This window comes from Amblyomma americanum, chromosome 3 (genome assembly GCF_052857255.1).
Source record: "Amblyomma americanum isolate KBUSLIRL-KWMA chromosome 3, ASM5285725v1, whole genome shotgun sequence".
Lineage (NCBI taxonomy): Eukaryota > Metazoa > Arthropoda > Arachnida > Ixodida > Ixodidae > Amblyomma > Amblyomma americanum.
The window spans coordinates 181,505,631-181,530,271 of NC_135499.1; the positions used below are offsets into that span (position 1 = coordinate 181,505,631).

At 48.6% G+C, this 24,641-nt stretch overlaps 2 protein-coding genes across 2 annotated transcripts; both read left to right on the forward strand.

Moving 5' to 3' along the window:
* Positions 1-554: 554 nt before the first annotated feature.
* LOC144124293 (3-galactosyl-N-acetylglucosaminide 4-alpha-L-fucosyltransferase FUT3-like) lies at positions 555-12,694 on the forward strand. Its single transcript, XM_077656929.1, has 3 exons — positions 555-679; positions 7,704-8,843; positions 12,578-12,694. Exons 1-3 carry the CDS (start codon positions 596-598, stop codon positions 12,692-12,694), a joined length of 1,341 nt encoding a protein of 446 aa, XP_077513055.1. The 5' UTR covers positions 555-595.
* A 1,196-nt stretch (positions 12,695-13,890) lies between these two features.
* LOC144123521 (solute carrier family 2, facilitated glucose transporter member 12-like) lies at positions 13,891-19,649 on the forward strand. Its single transcript, XM_077656337.1, has 3 exons — positions 13,891-14,104; positions 15,618-15,994; positions 19,359-19,649. Exons 1-3 carry the CDS (start codon positions 14,079-14,081, stop codon positions 19,589-19,591), a joined length of 636 nt encoding a protein of 211 aa, XP_077512463.1. The 5' UTR covers positions 13,891-14,078; the 3' UTR covers positions 19,592-19,649.
* The last annotated feature ends 4,992 nt before the right edge of the window (positions 19,650-24,641 follow it).

The following is a 24,641-nucleotide window of genomic DNA, read 5'->3' on the forward strand; positions in this document are numbered from 1 at the left end:
CATCGCCCTGCAGAAGAAGCATAAAACGTAAAAAGTTTCTAAAAATATTAGACGAAGTACCCCATCAGAGGTTTTCGATGAATAGAAAATAAGAAATTTGGAGGGCGCTTAAGCTTCGTCTTTAAGAGTGAGACGCGGCAGCGTATTGAGGCCTTGCCAAGGTCTGCACGGAACGCCATAGCCCGTTCGGCGCGACGCGTGGGCCGTTGGACAATTTAAGGAAAGGACGCCTGTCTCACATACCTCGGTGGGCACCCGAAACGAGCCGTAAGGGAACAAAAATGAAATGAATATTGGTTTTAAGGAAAGGAAATGAAGCCTGTCTCACAATTCTCGCTGGACACCCGTACAGCGCCGCAAGGGAAGGAAGAGGCTGAGGAGTGCGAGGAGGAGGATTTTTCGCGGACGGCCAACGCTGCCGACACAGGCTTTTCGGAGACACGAGCTCATTAACGCTGTCGCGTTAAAAATGACGACACTTCACTTGCCAGCACGTGCCGTCGCGCGGTGCCTCGAGAAGAAGAAGAAGAAGACGGCTGGGCCCGAACCCCGTAGCGTGTCCTCCAATACGAGAGACCCTAGGTCCTTTACAAAAATGCCCGAGAACTGTGCCTGCGCAGCCCTGGGGCCGACAGGGAAGAGAGCAAGCACCAAGCAGGAGATCATACACATTGCTAAGGTGAGGATCATGACTAATAACATCCGTACTTTGGCACGCCACCCGCCGCGGTGGCTACAGCGTCCAGATGCTGAATATAAGCAAGAGTTAGATGCTGGCAACTGCCGCCGCATTTTGTTAGAGGCGGAGGGCATGAATCCTTTCTGTGTAGCATGCTTTCATAACACACCGAACAGCCCCGAATGGTCGACAATAATCCAAAGTCCTCCACACAGCCTGTGTTTCTTTCACTAACAGCGTTTCTTTCGATCCTAGAGAAAATAACTTTTCGTTACCTGGTTAAACGTTTCCTATATGCATGTATAGCATTTCGTTAAAGCTATGTCTTGTATCGCGATTGTTGCAAAGTGTCAGAACTTCCCGCTTAAATGATGCTTGCTCCAGCCTGCCACGGTGGCTGGCACAGAGCCCGCCACGGTGGCACAAGTCCACGCACCAAACTCTTCCCACCCCGTGCAAAGGGCTGGGGAAGGCCGACGAGCGGGTACTCCTGCGCCTGCTCACTAACACGATGCTGTGCCCGGCAACTCTAAAGCATTTCGATCCTCAATTCGACTGGCAGGGCTCACACTGTGGGGAGGTGTCTGACACCTACCACATGATGTGGGCGTGCCAGCAGAACCCATCCCTACCCCCTATCCCTAACCCCACCCGAGAGGACTGGAAGGCGACCCTGTCCGGCTGCTGCACCCTCGAGGCCCAAAGCGCCTTAACGCAGCACGCCCGGGCTGCGGCAACCTCCAATGAGGTGCCTGACTAGGTATCCCACGTAGTGGTTGTAAGGGCGTGACCCTTCAGGTCAGGACCCCCAACACCTCTCGTTATGATTAATAATTGTTTTCACCACCACCCAGTGGTGGTTAGTACACTTGGATGCTGAGCCGGAAGGCCTGGGTCCAGTTCTGGCTGCCTCGGCCGCGTTTCAAAGGAGGCATTAACCAAAATGCCTCCACTGAAACGCGGTACGGTGTACTGCGGGTAATGTACAGTGTCAGCGCACATCAAAAACCCCACGTGGACTGATTTAACCTGGACCTGCTCTACAGCGTCCCTCATAACCTATCGGTTGCTTCGGTGCATTAAACTTAACAATGCACGTTCCTTCTTGCACCTGTCGAAAGTTGCGGCCTTTTACGTTTCGCCTCAGTTGAACCGCGGTGAAAAGGCGCCCATATGATGTGCGACGTTGGTGTACGTTGAAGATACCCACGTGGTAGAAATTATTCAGGAGTCGTACACTACGAGAGAGGCTATCACAAACACAAAGAAAAAGGAACATGTTCAAATCGATAAACATACAGCTACAACTATCCTTCAGATGCAGCCAGGAAGACATACCACGAGAAATTCAGAAACAGATCAAAATAGCAGTCATTTCCTTTCCTCAAAACACGAATCATTTTTTTTAATAAGCATCTGGAACCCACGTAGAGAGAAGGAAAACCAGGGCTAGGTATACCTACAAAAAGCGTACTGGAGCAATCCACATGTTATACACAGACGTAGCCGAATATAAGAGGAAAAGTGCGATGCGATTAGCAATTATAGATGCGCACAACACCAGAACAAGTGCCACAGTTTGGAAAACTTACGCAGAAGAAGCGGAGGAAATCGCAATAGCTGTAGCCACGAAGACAAAACAGTAGAAATCAGAACACATTCATAACGGTTTTACAGTCGGCCTGTAGAAATTACATGAAAGGGAAAATAACAAGTAAAGCACTAAATATACTACAGAAAGCAGCACAAAATTGCTCACTGGGTGGACACTTCTGTCTCAATGTAAAATTTGTTTTTGAGGAGGAGGAGGAAAAACATTTTTTAAGAGCATAAATACTGGGTGGGTTCAGTAGGAGAACCCATTGGGCGCCATCGTAATCCGGCCTCTCTCAACCGACGATTTCTGGTCGAGGGGACTATTGCTATGAAGAGTTGCCTCCCAGCACTCATATGTTGGAGCAGGATTGCTGTCGAAATCTCGGTTTTCTTCACATTCTCAAACTGTGAAAGAGTGCGCCAACTGCTGAACAAAAGGGCAGGACGAATCGTATGTGCCTGGATACCATTTACTCATGAAGTGGGGATTGGGCACAGTATTAGTTTTTAGTCTAGCAGAGTGGCTTGTTGGGCGAGTTGGTTTACCATATTGAAAATATACCTGCGCTCAAAAGACACGGACTGAAAGATAAAGACACACACACACAGCGCTGGACTTACAACTGAATTTTTTATTCGGGAAACACTGCTCTTTATACACATCAGCAGCTGATAAAAATGGAAGATGGTAACACCCGGATGATAAAAAATCGACAAACTGTCTCGTCACATGTCCAGTCCTACCTTCCCTTTTGCAAAAATGCCTTTTCCTTTGATAGTAGTGAAAGGGACGTGCTACTCACGCATGCAACCCCACTGTCCGCTATGCTCATGGCTTCAATTATTTCACGCGTCGTTTGGTCACGGTTCCTGCTTACTATCTTCGTCTCGTTATAGGAAGGTACACATTTACACTCTTGACAATGAACCACCAAATTCCCACCGCCTTTCCGTTCCATGTTCCTCCGATGTTCACGGAGCCGCTCGTTCAAACACCGCCCCGTTTATCCGGATCAGGTGTTGGTGTCGGTGGCAAAAAGCCTGCTCAAGAAATGTGGGAAAAAGGGTACGGTGCCTAGCAAGGAGGGAGCAAAACAAAGGGAGAAAACGGTGGTGATTCCGTACATTCATGGGGTGTCCCATAATCTTAAAAGAATTGCATCGAAAGTAAAAACTAGGGTCGTTTTTTCAGCCCCGGACAAATTGGAAAACTTATGCAAAATAGTAACGTACCCAGAAAGAAAAGCTAAGGGGTGTAAAAAGAAACACCAAGTCCCCATGGTCGCATGCGCAGAAGGAGTGGTTTACAGGATGCCGCTGACATGTGGAAAAGCATATGTAGGCCAAACGGGGCGGTGTTTGAACGAGCGGCTCCGTGAACATCGGAGGAACATGGAACGGAAAGGCGATGGGAATTTGGTGGTTCATTGTCAAGAGTGTAAATGTGTACCTTCCTACAACGAGACGAAGATAGTAAGCAGGAACCGTGACCAAACGACGCGTGAAATAATTGAAGCCATGAGCATAGCGGACAGTGGGGTTGCATGCGTGAGTAGCACGTCCCTTTCACTACTATCAAAGGAAAAGGCATTTTTGCAAAAGGGAAGGTAGGACTGGACATGTGACGAGACAGTTTGTCGATTTTTTATCATCCGGGTGTTACCATCTTCCATTTTTATCAGCTGCTGATGTGTATAAAGAGCAGTGTTTCCCGAATAAAAAATTCAGTTGTAAGTCCAGCGCTGTGTGTGTGTGTCTTTATCTTTCAGTCCGTGTCTTTTGAGCGCAGGTATATTTTCAATATAGTTTTTAGTCGCTTGATTATGTGCTCTTCAAATTTGCTAACGGTTCCGTGAGGGAGAAGATATTTTCTTCTTATGATCTTATAGTACTCCGTAATGAAGAGTTGTTAATTGTGGTGGTGGTGGTAGTGGTTTTATTAAAAATAATAGTAAAAAGGAAGGAAAAGATTTTTGCTAGCCCCGGCATCTGCCATCGATACTGAAGCACCTGAGCTGGGGCAGCGGAAATAAAGGACAGCAGGCAGAATCAGAGAGAGGCTTCGTGCCAGATGTTCGGAGGAGAGCTCGAGCAGCTGTGTTGGCCGCTTTGTTGCCTGTCGTTGAGAGGTGCCCTGGCGTCCATAAGATGTGGACGTTCGTGGGATTAGACGTTTCCGAAATTTCCCAACTGAATTGTCCACGTGACCGCTGATGTATTTGCGTACCGCTGCTTGTGAGTCGGACATAATTGTTGCTGTAGAATGCTACGCCGGGTAATCAAGAAAAAAATGGGCTAAGAGACTAGGAGGCCCTAAAATTAATTTAGGCTTTCATTCTAAGATAAGGTATACCACCCCGTACTTGCGGCTTAGCAAAAACATTGGCTGTGGCTTATCTCTGGCTAACCCTAGTTGAATTGTGAAAGCTTCGTTTCCACGGCACGTCGTCTACGCGACGTCTCATTCCGACGCTCTCGAGAACTCAAAGCGGTCTCTTCCGCCGTTGAAGAGTCACTCCGGGACATGGCACGACATCTTCTAGCCGGATCTTCGTTACGAAGCTTCTCGAGTAGTGCGGCGCGTTCTTCTGCCGACAGCTGCTGCTTCAGCCGATGTGGTATCCATAGATTAGATAAGACTCCCTGCGATTATATCCACACGGAGTGAAACTGCTGCAAATGCCGTGACCCCGTTCATGGGTCATGCTGCATCGACGTATATCGTGTCCTTGCTTCTATCTCAACGCTTAGAGAAATGTCTAGCTCTGGCTAGTCTATGCCCTCTGTTGTGTTCCTCATCGATGCGCTTTGGTACGAGGTGAGTCGTGATGTGTGATCTCTTCTGCGTGGGCATGTCGATCTTTTCAGCGAATCCCCGGGGTGACCAATTCTCAGCTTCGTAATAATTTCCTGCAAGGCTTAAAAGTTGAGAGCCTGACAGTTTGGTTGACATGGTGGGCCTCTATTAGTTCCTCGATCGTGTCGTGGATCCCCTGCTGTAGTACGCGCTACTGAATGTGCATAAAGGCAGTCCCAGCGCCGTCTTTACTGCCCTTCGTGCAGTAACACCCAGTTGGTCTTTCTCCTTTTGTTGCGAAAGCAACACTACGCCAGCCAGGCAGCCAGCTCGGCTCGTCGCGTGGTCGTACTTCAGCCGTATGCCGTGGTGTTGCCTAGCAACACCGTATCCACGTTCCTATAGATGGCGCCGCCGTCGACGCCGCTGCCTTCGCCGCTCGCTCCACCATGCAGATGTGCTCCGCTGGGGTACACGGAGAGGAGGTGTGTGTGCGCGTGCGTGCGTGCGTGCGTGCGTGCGTGCGTGCGTGCGTGCGCGCGCGCGTGTGTGTGTGTGTGTGTGTGTGTGTGTGTGTGTGTGTGTGTGTGTGTGTGTGTGTGTGTGTGTGTGTGTGTGTGTGTGTGTGTGTGTGTGTGTGTGTGTGTGTGTGTGTGTGTGTGTGTGTGTGTGTGTGTGTGTGTGTGTGTGTGTGTGTGTGTGTGTGTGTGTGTGTGTGTGTGTGTGTGTGTGTGCTGCACTACATTGCACTGCCTCCGGGGTCGGCCCGGGGCATATTAGCGCGCTCCTTTTCTATCTTTGTTCTCCTATCCTTTAACTCTCCTACTTTCAGCACGCGGCAGCGAGCGTGGCTCGTGCACTTTCATTTTCTTTTTTCCTATCAACAACAGCAGCAGTAGCAGTCAGTGGATTCTAGTCGTTATGTAGAGCGCGAGAGACGCAACAACGACAGAACGAAGCGAGGAAGAGACATCGCGCTCAAGAGGCGGCAGAAGAACGCTCCGCACGACTCGAGAAGCGTCGTAATGAAGATGCGGCTAGAAGTCGTGCCACGTCCCGGAGTGACTCTTCAACGGCGGAAGAGACCGGTTTGAGTTCTCGAGAGCGTCGGAATGAGAGGCTACGTAGATGACGTGCCGAGGAAACGAAGCTTTCGCAATTCAACTAGGGTTAACCAGAGTTAAGCCATAGCCAAGTTTTTTGCTAAGCCGCAAGTACGGGGTGGCATACCTTATCTTAGAATGAAAGCCTAAATTAATCTTAGGGCCTCCTTGTTTCTTTGCCCATTTTTTTCTTGATTACCCGGCGTAACATTCTACATACTTGCTCGGAATAGTGTTGGAGCTGAAAGGAAATGGCGCAGTATCTGTCTCATACCTCAGTGGACATCTAGGTTCGTCTCTATCGAAACGCGGCCGCCGTAGCCGAGTTCGAACACGGGTGGCGTCCACCTACAAATTCAGGAAGTTATGCTCCTTTCCTTTTCTCAAAACCAGCGGAAGGTTTAGACTCCGTTGATTTTTAGAAAAGAAAAGGCACATAAATTGCTTCCTGGGTAAGTGTGCAGCTCAATCACGTGGTACGTACGTGGCGGTGGGCTGCCGGCGTCCCCACCCCAGGTGGGCTCGGTCAGTACTTGGGAGGGAGACCACCTGGGGTGGGGACGCCGGCAGCCTATTGTTCCTGGAGGGGTGATGACGTCATTCGAGTGCCGCGTTTCGGCCACGGGTTTCTCATGATAGCGGGGCTTTCGCATAATGAGCCAAGTAATGCTTTGCCATTAATAATCTGGACCCCTGGACATGCGACTCGGAGAAACCAAAGCGAACTCTCTGCCGCCCTTGGATCGGCAAGCCGGGCACTCCAAGAGGAGCACTCCAATGAAAGCCAGGGGCAGATCACGTAACATGATACGTGACAGTAATACAAATAAGCGAGAATGAAATGCCCACAACCAAATAATCCTTGGCGAAAGAAGAAGTTACCATCAAACGCTTTCACACAAACACGTTTCCTCATCTTCAAAATACATCTAACGATATATTCGAACGTATGGCCAATCTGCGAACACCCAGGCTTACATCACACAGTTTGGGCATTAAAAAAATGGCTGAGGTTCAACGTGGCGTGAACCTATTTATACGAGCAAAAGCTCTGGTAATCAAGGTCGCCACTGTCTCAAATCATAAGTCAAGGTCAAGGCTCAAGGTCACGTACCCAATGGTCATAGTCATGATCACGTGGTCATACTACCATAGCTTGGGCTATGCTCTGTTTTACCTTGTCAGGCGTTGAAAGTCATTGTTGATGTGGTTCCCACTGTCCGAAATCAAATATCAAGTTAAAGGTCAAGGGGAAGGTCAAAGTCAAGGGTCAAGGTCAAAGTGGCATCAAGCAGAGCAATTATTGGAGCTGCTTGCATGAGAGTTAATGATTCGACTCGACCAAGGCATGAGGACACTCAATATGTGACAACAATCAGCGCTTTTTCGAGGTTTAGAGCTCAAGCGCGTCCAATGATATCCGTTGGTGAGACGCTTCATGCAAAGAACCGAAGAACATTCATGAAATTGCTCGCTTTCTTCTGTGCGATGCTAGTGGGGCTCACATACCTGCTCTCTTATTTTTCAGGCATGCGTGGCGCATCCCAGGGCCATGCAGCGCACCGTTGTTGGTGCGTGTTTTCTCTGCGCCTCGATGATCGTCTTTGTAGCGACGTACACTGACCTCAAATGCCCCGACTGGGCAGCATGGGCTTTTGTAAAGGAAAGATTTCAAAAACCGGTCAAGATTTTGTTCTGGACAAAAGCCCACCGTTCCTGGGAGGATATTTACCACTCAAACATTAGCGGCCTAACCCCTCACGACAACTGCCCGGTTCCATGCTTCCTGACCAATAACCGGTCCTTGATAAGAGCAGTGGACGCCGTCGTGATACACGATCGGGACGCCAACGGTGGCGACCTTCCAAAGTATCGAGCCGCACACCAGCGATGGGTGTACTGGAATTTGGAAGCGCCTCCTAATAGCCGACGACGAGGAATGCAAAAACTGCGACGTATCTTCAACTGGACGTACACCTACCGGCGTGACTCAGACGTTTGGCACCCTTACTTCTTCGTTCGGCGACTGACGCAAACGGGCAGCAATGCGCCAGATTTCGTCACGCCAACGAACCGTTCCAGACTAGTCGTGTGGGCTGTAAGCAACTGCGAAGCGCCCAGCGGCCGAATGGACTTCGTGAACGAGCTCAAGAAGTACATCCCCGTCGACATTTACGGGAAATGCGGCGACATGCGATGTCCGCATAGCCCAGAGTGCTCGGCCATTTTCGGACAAACTTACTACTTTAGCTTGGCTCTGGAGAACTCGATATGTCCAGAATACGTCACAGAGAAATTTTATGAAGCGGTTAACTATGGTATGGTCCCCGTGGTGTTGGGCAACTACTCCGACTTCGTTCCTCCAAATTCGTACATCAACGCGTTTGACTTTCATTCACCCAAGCACCTCGCCGCCTATTTGAAGGCGTTGGCGGCTGACCAATCACGCTACAAAGCATACTTCGCTTGGAGGAGAACACACGATATCGAACTATGCCTATACACCAATCATTGCGCCCTCTGTGAAGCGCTATACAAAGCTCGCCCGGGAAACCGGAGAGTGTACAAGGATATCATCCGTTGGTGGCATGGCAGAAGGCCTTTGTGTACCTCATGGAAGCCGGCAACAACTCGAACTCCGGGCACCAGGGCGCCAGCCGGGAGAACAGTGAGCCTAGGCTTCACACCGACTCCCGGCAGGGTTAACCATTCAAAGAAATAAAAAAAGAAAGAATTGATCCGAGTGCTGATGCTTCCAAACCTGAGGAGCGTTGTCACTCCAAACCATGCTTCGATAGTGGGGAGATGAGTCTAACATGCGGACGAAGCACAGCTGTGATAGACAAGAGTGTTTTGGCCGACAAAAGCCTTTCTCAGATTTCACAGCACATGTGACGGTTCATTTTACTATCATTATCTTCTCTATTTTTGTGTATATTAATTATATTCGAGATAAAAAAACTATACTCTTTTTTTCATGGCGAAAGAACCTTTAGCGCAACACAAAAATGGGTATGGACATAGCGCCTATCCTGTCACCTTTATGCGTTGCTCTAATAAGTACTCAGCCTTGAAAACATGAACCAACCCCGAAGCAAACGCTGCTCCAACTATACTCACGGACAACTTTTTCGGGAATGCAACAAAGACTAAATAAGAAAAGAAGGTGGCCCTTTGTCCCCGTGCCGAGGGAAGTTTCTAGGGGCGCGGGTGGGGGAAGCGGGAAGCTGTAGAGACTGCGCGGGTTAGCTAGGGCAGAGGTGGCTGAAGAGCCCACTCTCCACGGCACAATGACAACAGCCCGTCTTTTTTCCTCTCGTGCTCTGCTGCATTGTCAGAAAAAGTTGTCCGCGAGTATAAAGACCTTGGCGTCCACTCGCCGCCTAAACGAATATGTAAGCATAATCGACATATAGACGTAATCTTTATCCATTAATGTCGCCTGAAATAAACACTGCGTGCTCGGTGGTGGGGGCAGCGTTCATGCACAGAGGGTCAACTTTGTTCAGTTCTGCAGGAATGTGTGCGACCATTAGTCTCTCTCGCGCAGCTCGTGTGCACCGCAGTGCAGCTAATAGTGTCGCGCTAAAAAAACGCAGTGTTTGAACAAAGTTTTTCTGAGGGTAAAAGAAAAGTAAAGCCTTTCCTAACTGCACACATCAAGGTTTTCCTTCATGCTAAAGTGCGCGCACCCTTTTGAGGTGTTTGGGTCATATAATACCAGCAACCTGCATTCTGCGATGATATTACAGCGATAGTTTTAAGGCGCCCGTTCAGTTCCTGGGTTTCCCGTCGTCATAGTAACAGTAGTAGTTTGTGTCGTAGCCGTCGGCGTAACTGATGAGGGCGTTGCCATGGGAACCACTCAGAGAGTGGCTACGAAGCGAGGAGGAAGGTATGACGTGAGCGTAACAAGGCGAAACCGGTCGGTGGTTTCCACGGAAACCACTCGGAGGGTAGTTACCCTGGAAGGACGAAATGCGATGCCATGAAAGGAGGCTTTATGGAGAGAGCCTATGGAGGCTTAAGCAAAGGGTGGTTACCAACTAGTCCCGTGTACAGTAAACTGTATAGAAATTATAGCAGCCGAATGCAAATCGAAACCAGCTCAAGAAGCACATCCCCTTCTACATTTTCTGGAAATGCTGCTACATGGTATGCCTGTATGGGTTAATAATAATAATTGGTTTTTTGGGGAAAGGAAATGACGCAGTATCTGTCTCATATATCTTTGGACACCTGAACCGCGCCGTAAGGGAATGGATAAAGGAGGGAGTGAAAGAAGAAAGGAAGAATAGGTGCCGTAGTGGAGGGCTCCGGAATAATTTCGACCACCTGGGGATCTTTAACGTGCACTGACATCGCACAGCACACAGGCGCTTCAGCGTTTTTCCTCCATAAAAACGCAGCCGCCGCGGTCGGGTTCGAACCCGGGAACTCCGGATCAGTAGTCGAGCGCCCTAACCACTATGGGTTCTGCACCATTTTCGGAAAAATGGCCGTCGTAGCAGCATGTCGTAGTATGACGCAGTCGTCGGCGTAACCGATGGGTGAATTGCCATCGGAACTACCCCGTGGGTAGTTTCCACGCAAGCAGGAAGGTAAGCCCCTTCCTTAGTGGTGGTTTTGAGCAACGGAAATCACGCAGTAAATCTCTCACATCTCGTGGACACCCGAACCGCGACGTAACGGAAGGGATAAACGAGTGACTAAGAGAAGAAAGGAAGAAAGAGGTGCCGTAGTGGAGTGTTCCGGGATAATTTCGACCACCTGGGGATCTTTAACGTGCACTAACACCAACGCACACCACACGGGCGCCTTTTTACGTTTCGACGCCATGGGAACTGGTGGCCGCGATCGGGTTCGAACTCGGGTGCTCCGAATGAGTAGCCGAGCGCTTTTACCACTGAGCCATCGTGGCGGTTCCTTTTTTCATTACTTCCCCGACGGCGCGATTGAGGTGTTCATCAAGTAATAACACATTTTCTGCGTCTCTACTTTGCTGAAAGCTAATTATTGTTATTCACGTCAGTGCGAAGCGGTGTGCGAACATACATGTGGATGCAGTGTCGTCTTGAGCATACCTGGTACCTGATTTAATATCTGCAGCGGGTCCTTGGACCTAAGATATTAAACTTATTTTTGGAATATGGCGGAGTGCTTGGCTTAAAGTACTCTGGCACGGGTCGGCCCGATATCGCACTGCCTCCGAGATCGGCACTGTGCGTATTAGCACGGCGCGTATTTTCTTTCACTCTTTGCTCTCCTATCCTTTACCCCTCCTACTTTCAACACGCGGCAGCGAGCGTGGCTCGGCTTGAACCAGTAGGCAGGCCCGTGCTCTTTCCTTTTCCTTCTTCCTCTCAGAAACATCATTCAATCAGTCAATCGTCTTGAGCGGGTGTCAGTGTGGGTTAATACAAGAACCCAAAAATCGAGGCAGTATAATATTTTGAAAGAAATTATGAAAGAAATAATAAGCTCCTAAGTACTAATCGCTGGCATCCTGAGCATTCAAATTTGATTATACTTTTGTTATTCTTCCCTCTCCTTCTGCGGACCGTTTAGAGCTGCAGTATGTTGTAAATAAAATCAATAAAATTGAATCGTTTTCGTTCTTTCAGAAGAACCAGAAACTGTGTTGCTAAATAAAAACATGCTAAACCCGGCCACTTCATAGCGCTAACCTAAGCAGCCGCTCCGAACGGATCACATCCCTCCTCATCACACGAGGCGTTCATGCGCAAGGGGAGGCAGCGCATCGTTTCGGGTGTCCATGTCAGCAAGGCCACCGAACTCGACGAAGGCGCGTTAACGTGGGCTCGACCCAGCGGAACCCTCAACTACGCCCAGCGTCGGCCACGTAGGTGCCGACCATGTCGGCAGTAGATAGTTCCACCAGCCGGTTGCCACAAAGAGACAGAAAAAAGCGCACACATGTCCGCAGCCTTTCTTATTGCTGATGATAGGCAGAAAGGAAAGGAAAGTGCACGGGCCTGCCTACTGGCTCAAGTCGAGCCACACTCGCTGCCACGTGCTGAAAGTGGGAGAGTTGAAGGATAGGAGAGCAAATATATAAAGGAAAGGCGCGCTCTAACAAGCCCCGGGCCGATCCCGGAGGCAGTGCAATACCGGCCCGACCCGTGCCAGAGTGCATCAAGCCGAGCGCTCCTTTCTTATTGCTTGCGCGTTTTAGAGGCTATGTGTTTTTTTACTGTTATGTTTGTGTTTTGTATTAGAGGCAAATTGCTCTGAACTGATATATTGGTGCCTCTTACTGCCGAGGGCCGATCACGTTGAAACTCTTCAAGAAGTAGCGAACTGCTGCTTGTGCGTAAGCGGGGAGAGAGAGAGAGAATAAACTCCATTAGTATAAAGTAATTACGCGGGTGTTTCACCCAGGTCCGGGAAACCATTGGCGAATACGTCTTTCCAGGCCTGACCGATCAGCTGGCGCTGAAGGGGGAGATCTGTGAGAGCCAGCTTCGCCCCCCAATGCTTATGGCTGAGTTCCTGTAAACTGAGCGCTTTGCGTTGCTCGGGGCAGTTCCAAGTCATGTGGAGGATGTCTGAAATCTCTCCTCAACCCGGGCATGCTTTTGTTCGGTATTGCGCGGGCCAATTGTTATTGTGTCGAGCTAAGAGAACTCGGGGAGACAGTTGAAATCTTTAGGCCCTCTCCAGTAACGCGCATGGTCCTGACAGTGAACACAAAACTACGCGTGCGCAACTCCGTCTATTTCATTGAACGCCTTTCTCACGTAGAACTGAGCACGGACGAGTGCATTGTGTCCTTCGACTTGGTCTTACATTTCACCAGCGTTCGTGTGTCTACCTCCGTCGTCGCACACAATAAAAAATAGACTTCTAGGCATAACTAACCAGCGTGCTTTTCTCTTTAAGACGGGCATTGGTGGGTTGCAAAATATTAGTCGTTTTCGAACACACCGATTCGCTTCTATTTTGTACATGCATCCATCTAAATCGCTCCGCTTATCAGTTGTGGCTGTACAAAAAAAAAGTAAAATAAAAAGTTCGTACGTGATTTCAGTGAAGAGCTCTAAGGGCTTATTTAGTACGTCGGGTGGTGCATGCGGAAGAGTTGATGGGTGTGGAAGATAAGCAGTTAAAACGTGTGTCCATGTTTCATTTATTGAAATAATAATTCCGTCCAGCGTGCAAATAAAATGGGCAGCGTCAATCGCACCTCTCCCCCTCTTTGTTGCGAATGACAGAAAGGCGCTTATCTGGCGACATGAATGGCATGGGCTGTTCGGGTTGCAAAAGAATACTGTCGGCGCATTATCTGTTCACTCAATAATAACCGTCAAAGAACGTTCCTATAAGACGATTAACTGCAATGCTAAGTGCGAAGCTCACCTGAACCACGTTACGTCACACGGCACATTTTCTAGGTGCCTCCATTGCTTGACTGGGCATCATTCTCTTAGGTGAACAAGCTAACGAGTGCGTTAAAAGCAAACATGCAGTACAATGCCTCCACCACTGCCGACCGTCATCATCATCATCATCAGACTCGCTGCGTCAGCTGCAGGGCAAAGGCCTCTCCAATATGTCTCTCCAACCAACCCTGTCTTTTGCCAGCTGCGCACGCCCTGTGCCTGAAAACTTCCTAATCTCATCCCCCCGCCTAACTTTCTGCCGCCCCCTCCTACGCCGCCCCTATTAGCCCTAAAAAAGCCTTGGCCCCCTGTCACCGTAAAATCATAGCCAAAGACGCGAGTCAAGTGAGCGGTGAAGCCCAATGGTCACTCACTCTGCATCGACGCGGCCCGACCGAATAGAAGAAAAAGAAGCGATTATGTGCGCGCGAACCTCGTCGCAGTCCAGCGATGAAGAAGACTGAGAAGAACAAGAAGGCCTACCTTCCAGCACCGCCATCATGGCGCATAGGAAGAAATCCAGCCTGTAAGTATTTTCCGCTGTTTTTCGGCATTCTCAGCGAGCCCGACTCTGTTCATTCTTTCATGGGATTCTCCACAGATGTCTTTGTGCCGAGAAAAATGATAATCAGCTCACCACAGGATGTGTATCTGCTCCGACCGACCAAAAGCCCTTTAAAACGAAATATGTTCGTTACTCATTAGATGGTACACGGCTCATTAGAAGGACTTCGCGGTGACGCTTCACCTTTAACCTAATCGTTCATTGGCTGAGGGGTTGCCTGCATATACTTCCGAGTTGCTTTATCTTCGCTGGACATGGCCACTGCGACATTGCTGCCTTCTGGCGCGCGCCTATCGAGGCGCTCGGCTGGCGATAGCGCACTCGTTCATGGGGCACCAAGTATTAATGACAATAATAGGTCCGTACTCTGCAGGCGCGGTTTTATGAAAGAAGAGGGCAAGTGGAGCGGAGGCGAGGCTCCTTTCCCACAGAGTGAGAAAATTTACACAAGAAAACCATGTCGAACCCTATTTTCTGAAGAAAAAAGTCCAAAAAATACATGGCGCGTCATCGTTTAAAACCAGGCCATCGCGGGCGCAGTTCGGTGCAGGCGAATTGCGAAAACGCAAGCGTTCTGGATTCCATTGCACATTAAATTGTCTGCAGTTGGTGTACACTAACCCGGCGCTTTCAATCACTTTAACGCGACAGCGTTAAGGGTCCCGTTCAACGGAACACCGGAGAAAAATTCCCAGAGACTCAACCTAGTTGGTCCTTATAGGTGGGCCACCTGACCTATATCACGTCACCTTATGACGTCATCATAACCTACCTACCGGATTGCTAGAAAACTGCCCACCGTGGCAAGTGGCAGTTCAATTAATGATTGGTCGCGAGCGGCTGCTCGGGAAGACCAACCTGGGTATCACAGTCCGCACCGGCGGATGTGTGGTAAACAGCCACCAGCCGAGGCAGTGACGCATCGCTTAACCGCATCACCACCCGCGCCAGTGGTGGCATATGAGGACTCCGAGCGATCAGTGAATGTTAAGTAGGCGATGGCCACTTCCACCTATGTGGATATTAACCGTTAACGATGCCCTCGAGGCGGAGCTTGAGTGTTTCCTACAGCTTTTATGCTTAACAGTCTCCCTTTCTGCTTTGGCGGGTTAATAATAATAATAATTGGTTTTGGGGGGAAAAGAAATGGCGCAGTATCTGTCTCACATATCGGCGGACACCTGAACCGCGCCGTAAGGGAAGGGATAAAGGGGGGAGGGAAAGAAGAAAGGAAGAAAGAGGTGCCGTAGTGGAGGGCTCCGGAATAATTTCGACCACCTGGGGATCTCTAACGTGCACTGACATCGCACAGCACACGGGCGCCTTAGCGTTTTTCCTCCATAAAAACGCAGCCGCCGCGGTCGGGTTCGAACCCGGGAACTCCGGATCAGTAGTCGAGCACCCTAACCACTGAGCCACCGCGGCGGGTTTTCGCGGGTTAAAACTCATCGCCCGTCCTATCTGGCGTTTGCAGGGCGTCGCGGGGCAGTCGCGGCTCCCTGGCAGCGGCGCCGCCGACTGTGGCAGTGCCGCTCAGCTCGTCCGAGGAGGTGCAGTCGCCGCCATTCAACGCAGCCATGGACGCTCTCCGGCGCATGCGCCCTCCGGCCAAGGGCGCCACGCCCGTCACCGACCCGGACAGCGCGTTCCCTTTCGGACACCACGTGCAGTCTATGCTGCTCGCCTGCTGCGGTGCACTCGGCGCAGGCACGACGCTGGGCTTCGCTTCGGTCGCCATGGTGTCCATCGAGCACCAGCCCTGGTACAACGTGACTCCCAACAGCCCGCCCCACAACCGGTGGATCGCCGACAGCTTGCTCCTGGGGGCCACCCTGGGGGCGCTGATGTCGGGTCAGTGGGCTTGCCCTCCCTTCCGAACGTTCGGACCTAGTTGCTCCAAGCACCCATTAGCCCGGCCCTGTGGAGGGCATCGGAAGAGTAAAGTTACGAGTATTGTCAATTTGCGCACCTAGAGACGGCGCCTCAATTCTTCCAACATGGCGTCTCCACGGAGGACTACTTCTGGAGTCAGCCTACGTGGAAGCGCGCTAGCTTTTGAACCCCGCACTTGTTCAACGATACCGGCAGAGTCGTGTGAGTCAGCCTTGTTTCTGGGCTGTTTAAAAAAATAGAATTCTTGCAGGCTAGTTGGTACATATTTTTCGAATTTCTAGCGCGCGCAAAAAGACGGGCACATAAGAAACAAAGTGGACAGGGAAACTGTCCACTTTGTTTCTTGTGTGCTCGTCTTTTTGCACTAAAAAATATTTTTAAAAATAAGCTCGAAATAAGGAAGAAATTGCCCTCTTGCGTTTGTGACCAGCCCGTTGAAAGCGTAGCCTATCACATGGGCAATGAAGATTCGTTTATAACGTTCAAATGACAAAGCTGGAAACGGAGTTTTTCGCATTAAACATTGCAGGCAAGTAAGCTCCAGCAATGTTCCCGCTGTCTGCGCAGAAAATAAGCTAGGAAAGTTTCTCAGTCCCTATCTGTCGATTTGTAACTGATGGATTTCGGCCCTTGTTTTTTTTTTTTTTTTGCTCATCCAATTTGTTGAACATGTCCTAATTTAAACAAGAACTCAAGTTTCTAATCGTGTGTAAGCGGAAAGCAAGGCTAACTATGTCGTCTTTTCTGGCGCATTCTTTCCACGGAGCAGTGAAATAACACCTTCCATTCTCAGGTTGTTGATGATCAATGAATGGAAAGTAACGTAAACGATGTGAGCCCGCAATAATACAATACCATTCGCCCGATTTATTCGATTCTTACTATCCGCTCGTGTGACTGATTCTATTCACAGCGAACAAGACGGTGTTGGGGGGGGGGGAAACAACGAAGTTCAAAAAGAAGACCTGAATGAAATGTAAGCGGAAAAAAATCATATCACGCCTTGCTCTCCGTGAATACCACAGCATCATATCACCACTCATGCATGTACGCCATAATAATGCCTGGCATTTCAGACATAGTAAAGCACAAATCTCTTCGTTCTTGAAATGTGCCAGTTATGTTTGCTCAGTGATGTTTGCTATCAAATAGAGCCTGGCATTTGCATGGGCGCTTCTAGTTTGAAAACGTCTGTTTGGAGAGAAGCAGGCACAAATGTTTCGTTCCGCATGAGCCAGCGCGGAAACAGAGGAAAGGAAGAGGCGAGCGGCGGAGAGGGTAAATAGGTGGGTTTTGGGGGGGGTGCGGAGGTGCCAGGTTTGATTTCTACGGGACGCTATGCTCATCGCCCCGCTTTCGGAGCTTTTATCTTCTATTTGCCACGAAAAGCGCCGCTCGAGCTGCGAGGGGCAACGTGCGGATGCAACGACAACGACGCAGCGTAATGGTTTGGTTTCGTTTTGAGGGATTTGACGTCCCAAAGCGAATCACGCTATAAGCGACGCCATAGTGAAGGGCTCCTGGAATTTCGACCACCTGGGGCTCTTTAACGCGTACTGACATGGCACAGTACGCGGGCTTCTAGAATTTCGCCTCCATCGAAATTTGACCAACGCGGCCGGGGTCGAACCCGCGTCTTTCGGATCAGCACCTTAGTTTCATAACCACTGAGCCACCGCAGCGACCTAGACTGAAAAAATAATTTACATATAGGCCTCACGTCGACTTCACTGTCATGTCCTATTAAGGTTGCAACGCAGCGTGGAAAGTTGCTATTTGCATTTTCACGCAACCGCGCTTGGCGTCTATTGCTTCTCGTTACAGTGGAAACATCGAAAAGATACCGTGCTAAGATATATTTTTGCAGAAAAACTCTGACAACGGAGCAAACGGTGGTTCCGCGCGCGCCTTCTTAGATAAGTTCGCGGCGCCGCCACAGCGTGCTGTCAATTTCGTGAAAATCACCAACACGCATCAGGTTTGGACTCTTGACCACGAACCTTACTTTAACTTTAGCAGCTTTGCGGTAGCAAAACTGCTCTTGTAATTCTTAAGTGACCATTACCCTTTGGGGCAGTGGTCGGAGTTATAACTGCTTTGTAGCTATCCGGCACAGGCGGAGCAATTGCTCGGATGTTCAAGGAAAGACTAACCCTCGGCACCACCACACACGTCATTAATTACACTCTTAGGGTGCGAAAGCGGACGAACGTGGAGATGATTTCATATCAAAACCGTGTCCGTCTGATCTATCAACGTGATAGCGTTCAAGGACCCGTTGCCCAGAAAATTCAGAAAATCTTGTGTCAGCGCTGTGTGCGTTTTCGGTGTTCTGAGCGTGACTCTGCCCGGCGATGCCCAGACAGCAGCCTATAGGAGGACGGCGAGACACCTAGGCCACGTGGCCTTGCGGCGTCATCACAACCTGCCCACATGGATAGTCAGAAAACTGCCCACCGTGGCAGGTGGCAATTAAATTAATGATTGGTCGCTCGGGAGGAGCAACCTGGGCCGCACAACTTAGGGCCCACCGCTGGGAACGCCTGCCATCGCTGGGCAGTTCGCATCGCTTAACCGTTGCACCACTACGCCAGGAGTGCTATATGAGGACTCCCAGGGACCTATGAATGTAGAAAATGACGAATTCTGCATATGTGGGCATTATTAACCCATCACGGTATCATGTCATACCTTAAGGCGGAGCTCAAGTGCCCGCTCCAATTTTATTTTACCATTCTTTGTGCATCAGAGCGGCTTTCTGGCCTTCGGAGCGATGTTGAGCGTGCCAGAAAGTAGAAGCACAAGCGAGAGCCCCTAGTAGGTTGACCGGGAGCAGCAGAGGCAAAGAGTACGACAGAGGTCTACGCGCGGTACTGTAGTTTGTTTGTTTTTTCGGATTGCAAATATTCGCTTTTAAAAGTCATGAACGTTAACGGAGAAATACACCTGGGTTTGGGAAGAAGCCTCATTGAATTCGGACTCCCCTGTCCTTATTCCTCGTAATTTGCTGCTCGTTTGTGCAGTCACGGTCCTGCCATAGCAGCTGAGTGGAGATGGTCTAGTATTTCTCGAGAGGAAAATTTTAAGGATTGAAACCTGCCGTTGGGCGTAGTTCTGAGTACCAAATGCGAGCTGAATGCATTGATGTCTCCTAGCGGAGACTTGGATGAGGTCACATGCACAAGAACTAAGCATGGTGACCTGTGCAGGTCATCGAGATCCGCCACACAGAGATTTTTCAAATCATCAGGAGTGTTTACTTGTGATAACGTGTGGAGGCAGGTAACTCTTGTGCACCCATTTAATTTCTTACCCGACGCAGGCCTCCTGTTGCATCTGGTGGGCTACCGGAGGATGCTGCTGCTGTCCTCTGGCGGCCTGGCCGGCCTCTGGATCTTCCTGGCCGTGTCCAGCAGTGTCAGCCTGATCATCGCCGGACGGGTGGCCAGCGGCGTGTGCCTGGGCGTCGTTACCAACTGTGCCTGCCTCTACGTGGCCGACGTGTCCCCTCCGTCCAAGAGGGCCTTCTTCGGAAGCCTAGTCGAGGTTTGTTAACTGCATTTTGAACATTCCAGGTCCAAGCTGCCCCTACCTTGGCGCCTCAGAGGTTCAATGGTTTATTTCATCTGAGTGGATGAAAGAAGAAAAAGACAAGGGTAAATCCTTTTTTCTCGAGTTTAACCTATTTTGTGCTCACATCCCTATTCGTGATCAGATAAGGAGAAGCAATAAAGCAGGAGATATCGCAGAGAAAACTGACACCAAGTGGGCGTGGTGAGTGAAATTAACTTTCAAGGTTGGTCGCAACCCCAATTGACGGTCTCTCGTATCTATGCATTCTATCATGAAAACATCGTTTGCTAACCATAGTGCGGAAAGTATATGCGCAACTAAAACATACCCACGAATATCGCCTGGCACGAAAGGTGTGACACAGGATGTCTGTCAAGAAACTTCTAAAAATGTCATGATTCGTAATTAGGGTTTTGAATCGGAACTTTTATTGTTGACGTAACTATGAGGAACACATTTCGCAAATGATGTAACATACTAACTGCTACGGCAGTGCTAATTATTTCTGGAATGTTCCACTATTTCAACACCGATATGCGCTCTAGTGTTGGAATCTTAAGCATAAATATTGTAATATAGTATTTCTCCATACCAGAAACATGATATCGAATCTCGCTGTGTATGCCTTCTTTTGCTGTCCTTCATCTTTTCGACTGCTTCTTTCACTATATCATGCATAGCTAAGCTCCCAGCTCTTTTGAGGGACTGAACCACAGACGCAAACAAGAGTTTTCCGAGAGATGTGTCTCATAGCACAACCTTGCTTAATTCATTATTATTCTTTTATCTGTCAATCTCCCGCTCGACATTGCTAAGAAAACTAACAATAACTATTTGACACAAAGGAAGTGCAGTCTTTCTCTTCGCCAAAAGAAAAACCGCTTGTCCTCTTCGCTACTTCGGAAAAATGTTAAATTAATCCTAGCCTCTCTGCATTCTGTTGTACCTACCAACCGCCTCGGCGGATCTGCGGTCAGACCAGAGGACGCGAGATCGTTCCCTGCCGCAGCTTTATTTATACTGTTAGCCTCATCAGAGGCTGTTACAAGGAAGGGTGAAATTGAAGCCAAAAAAAAAATTCAGGAACATATCCAGGCATAAGAACTTAAAAAAAAATGAAAAGACATTGCCGCCACACAACAAGAGAGCCTTTTGAATGCCAAGGCTACAGTACATTCTAGGAAGAATTCATGACTGAAATAAAAGGTGTAATGCCACAATTGCACAAGGCAAACCGCGAAACAAAGGTGTTTCTGGAAAATATTCAACAATAAAAATTGCACTAATGAAAATTCTATAAAAAATACCTTACAAGGATCAATAAGGATGATCTGTACTTATCCTCGTGGAAATTCATTTAGTGACGGGCGGCTGACTATAACATTTGTTAGTGCGTTCCATTCCCTGACTGACTGCGGGAAATATGAATGCCTAAAGGTGTCACAGTGCAATCTAAGTTCTGTTAAATGTTTAGAATGTTTTGTGCGCGTGTTTCTTGTTAATGAAATAGACAGGTGTGGTCTACGTCTATTTTAAGGGCTCCACTCAAAAGTAGGTAAAGAAACCTCAGGCGTAAGAATCGTGCTCGACTATTGATAATGGGAAGACAAGCTTTATTAATATGAGCGCTAGAGAGTCGTTTTTTCTATACTTATTATGAATAAATCGAATTGCCCACCTCTGGACACCCTCTAGTTTTTTTTGCTGTTAGTTGTTTTTATTTAAGGGAACCAGCAGATAATGTTGTATAGAACGATGGCGGTGAAACGCAGCGCGCGCCAGTGTGCTGTGCGATGTCAGTTCACTAAACCTTGTGCACTCTATCCTCCTTGCACTCTATCCTCGACGTGGGAAAGGGGCACAGCAATCATTTCCCTACGTAGCAGTTAAGGGTTAGGCTTTCCGGTTTATATATATATATATATATATATATATATATATATATATATATATATATATATATATATATATATATATATATATATATATATATATATATATATATATATATATATATATATATATATATATATATATATATATATATATATATATATTCGGCGCACTTTTTTCGCAGTTTTCATTTTGTCAGCCAATACTATTTTCTACTAATGAAATATTAATTTCATTGGGTGATTTCAAGAGGAACTGTTGTGCAGTCAAATGTCTATCTGGTCCAGTTTGTCAGCACCAACTCGTATCGTCGTACATTCAGCTGTGCTTTTAGAAGAATCTACTATCGCCACTTAAAAATCATTGGAAGCTCAATCAATGGAACCGTCAGGCATTATGAAATATTAAAGGTTACGTTTTAAACTTGGTTGAAATGTAATCGATGGCGGGCGCGGTGCATCACGTGGTCTGCGGGCTGACTGCAGCGATGGAAGTGCTGCCGAACCGTTGTGCCATAAAAAAGGCGATACTTTTTAGTGACGCTTATGCATGACGCTTGCACAGGCAGTGGCGACACCTTCTTAGGCGACTGACTGTCCTAAGCGGGTGATAACAACCATCACTACACTAGCAGACGACGTTTGATGAAGAGCGGAGCTTGCTTCCCGGTCTGCAGAGGCGCGTACCCAGCAGCGAAGAAATGCCCCAAAACGCGCATCTGCGCAGCTTATACAATAGTAACGTCGTTTCACCGCGCCCTTAGATTCCGTTCCAATTTTCTCCTATGAGCGCGTGTAACTTTTACTCAACAGCAAGCAAGTTGTGCTGCGCATGTCAGGTATGGTTAGCTTTCTCAGTTGAAACAAAATTTCGAAAATTGCTTTCGGCGTGCTTTTATCGGTGTATTTCGTTTTAAACGGTAAAGTCCAATCCCTATGTAGCAGTAGTGAGGCATGCTGAGTCGATGGTTTTCGTCGAATGTATTCCTGAAAAACCTCTGGAGTGTCTTTGTTTTTGTCAAATATAATATTTGCTTATTTAAAAGTTACAAAACAAATGTGCTTAATGAAACAGCATGTGCGTATTTTTTTTCTAATGCCCAGGTGTATATTCGCACATGGGCGTCTTTTTGTTCTGAGCTCACAGCGACGCGTTTACAGGTTTTGGTGGTTCATCGACATTGAGACTTGTGCTTGTCTACCATCTTGCCGCATTAACACCAAAATCCCTGTACCAAGAAACATAGAAAGCAGTGCGTACCACCTACTGCAAACGTCAGCAAGTACACACAGCTGTCGCCTGATTGTGGTCGAACACACCTTTCGGTGAAACGGCTGCACTAATTCGTGCTCATGGTATCGAAGGCAATAGCAGCATTCTTTATTGAAACCCTCATTTCGGAAAACCTGGAAGTACATGGCTACCACTCTGCTATTGCGAGGCCCCTCTCCGAATCAAGTCATGAGCTCTCTGAACTGAATAACAAAATAATAGAATACCCTATAATGAAAGGAAGAACCGAGACATCAGACCGCTAAGTGCACAGCGGAACTAAGCCATTGCTGGGCCGCAAACAGCATTCAGGTGGAAATATACCTACAGAAGAAAAAAAAACAGCAGACGATTTCGCATGGCTAAGCACGGAATATCGTGCTGTAGCACTAGTTGCCTTGGGCACTTAAGGTTCTAACGTGCTAACGGCATAGATGCCTTTACCCGGAAGGCCATTAGGTCAGAGGCATATGACCTAAAGGCCACAAAGGCATTTCACCTAAAGGCCTTTTCCCTGAAGGCACATGCCTTGAACGCCGTGACCCAGGTGTAGCCTTCACCCAGGTGGAGGCCTGCCAGGAATACACACCTGCCAGGTTTCCAACAATCCGAAGGGCAGGTGGGTCGCCTGCCACAAAGCAGGCTTCAGGGACGTAGTACGTAGTACGTACGTACAGTCTATTTCAAAAGTAACCAGGCCAGACGGCGTGCTTCCCAGTCGCATATTGAAGCTATTGTGCCAACCCTCAAGTTCTAAATCTATGTATGGTAAGGAGAACTCTTGTCCTCAACTTAAGAGAACTTTTTTTATATTTAGGGAAGCCTTAGGGACTCTACTGTTAGAATGAGAAGCAAACCATGCAGTCTGGTTACTTTTGGCGAAGCCTGTACGTTCCTGAAGCCATACGTCCTTGAAGGGATACGTACTACGTACTTGCTACGTATGGACTGAAAACTAAACATTTTGACAGAGTTTCCTGTCTGGTTGGGTTTGATGACTCATAATAAACTCTGGCACATCCATCTCCAACCAAAAACTTTAATTTAAAACCCAACGTTTCGGAGCCGGCTCGGCTCTTTCTTCAGGGGTGACTGGGGGCAGTGGCTAGCGCGTTTAAATATGCATGAAGAGGTGCAGGAGGTCGAAAGAAGGAAAGGGATTATGCGAAATGCGCGGGGGAGGGGGGGGGGGGGGTACTACGTATACCAGGTATCGGGAAATGCGCCTAGCTGCGATACCGCAGTGAAGCTGTCGGCATTTTCTTAATGCTAACCTAAATGCATTAGGACACCAACCGTGGTTATCGCTCTTTGTTGCTTGCTGTCTTTGCCGCTTCGGTCTCCCCACCGTAGAGCAGCAGACGGCCGATGATACTGTGTCGGATATAAGGAAGAAAATGAGGGTAACGCGGGTAAAGTTTAAAACAAAAAAACCAAGTCCTGTGGCCAGTCGTCTAGACTTCAGCTGCGGCATCCGACTGTCCTTCGTTTATTAGCGTGTCGTTTCCCGGAGCCGTTAACAAATCGCACGCCCGTAAGAATTTGGTTAAGGCGCTGGGTACACATTCACGAACGAGGTCGCCCTTGCCGGTCTAACCCCTGCCGCGTCACGATGCTGCAGAGAGCAGAGGATAGCCTCGAACAGCGCAGACGAACTGGCGATGGCTGGGACGCACGTAGCATGTTCGTCCGGCCATTCTCTCGTCCTACTACGCATCAAAGCTTTCCTCCTTTCCTCTCATGTTTGTTTGGAATCACCGGCACGTACTTTTAAAAAAATGCGAGGTGCACTTGAGCTCTTTTCTAATTTTTTGCTAACTTCTCAAATCCGTCTCTCCACGTGTGACGTAGCCACCTTTTCTACCGA

Excerpts from the sequence above, each read along its gene's own strand:
- LOC144124293 (XM_077656929.1), top strand. The coding sequence starts at position 596 with ATGCCCGAGAACTGTGCCTGCGCAGCCCTGGGGCCGACAGGGAAGAGA. Across the intron at positions 680-7,703 it reads AGATCATACACATTGCTAAG|GCATGCGTGGCGCATCCCAG; the intron begins GTGAGGATCATG and ends CTTATTTTTCAG. Across the intron at positions 8,844-12,577 it reads GGGCGCCAGCCGGGAGAACA|GTCCGGGAAACCATTGGCGA; the intron begins GTGAGCCTAGGC and ends TGTTTCACCCAG.
- LOC144123521 (XM_077656337.1), top strand. The coding sequence starts at position 14,079 with ATGGCGCATAGGAAGAAATCCAGCCT. Across the intron at positions 14,105-15,617 it reads CATAGGAAGAAATCCAGCCT|GGCGTCGCGGGGCAGTCGCG; the intron begins GTAAGTATTTTC and ends TGGCGTTTGCAG. Across the intron at positions 15,995-19,358 it reads CCTGGGGGCGCTGATGTCGG|GCCTCCTGTTGCATCTGGTG; the intron begins GTCAGTGGGCTT and ends TACCCGACGCAG.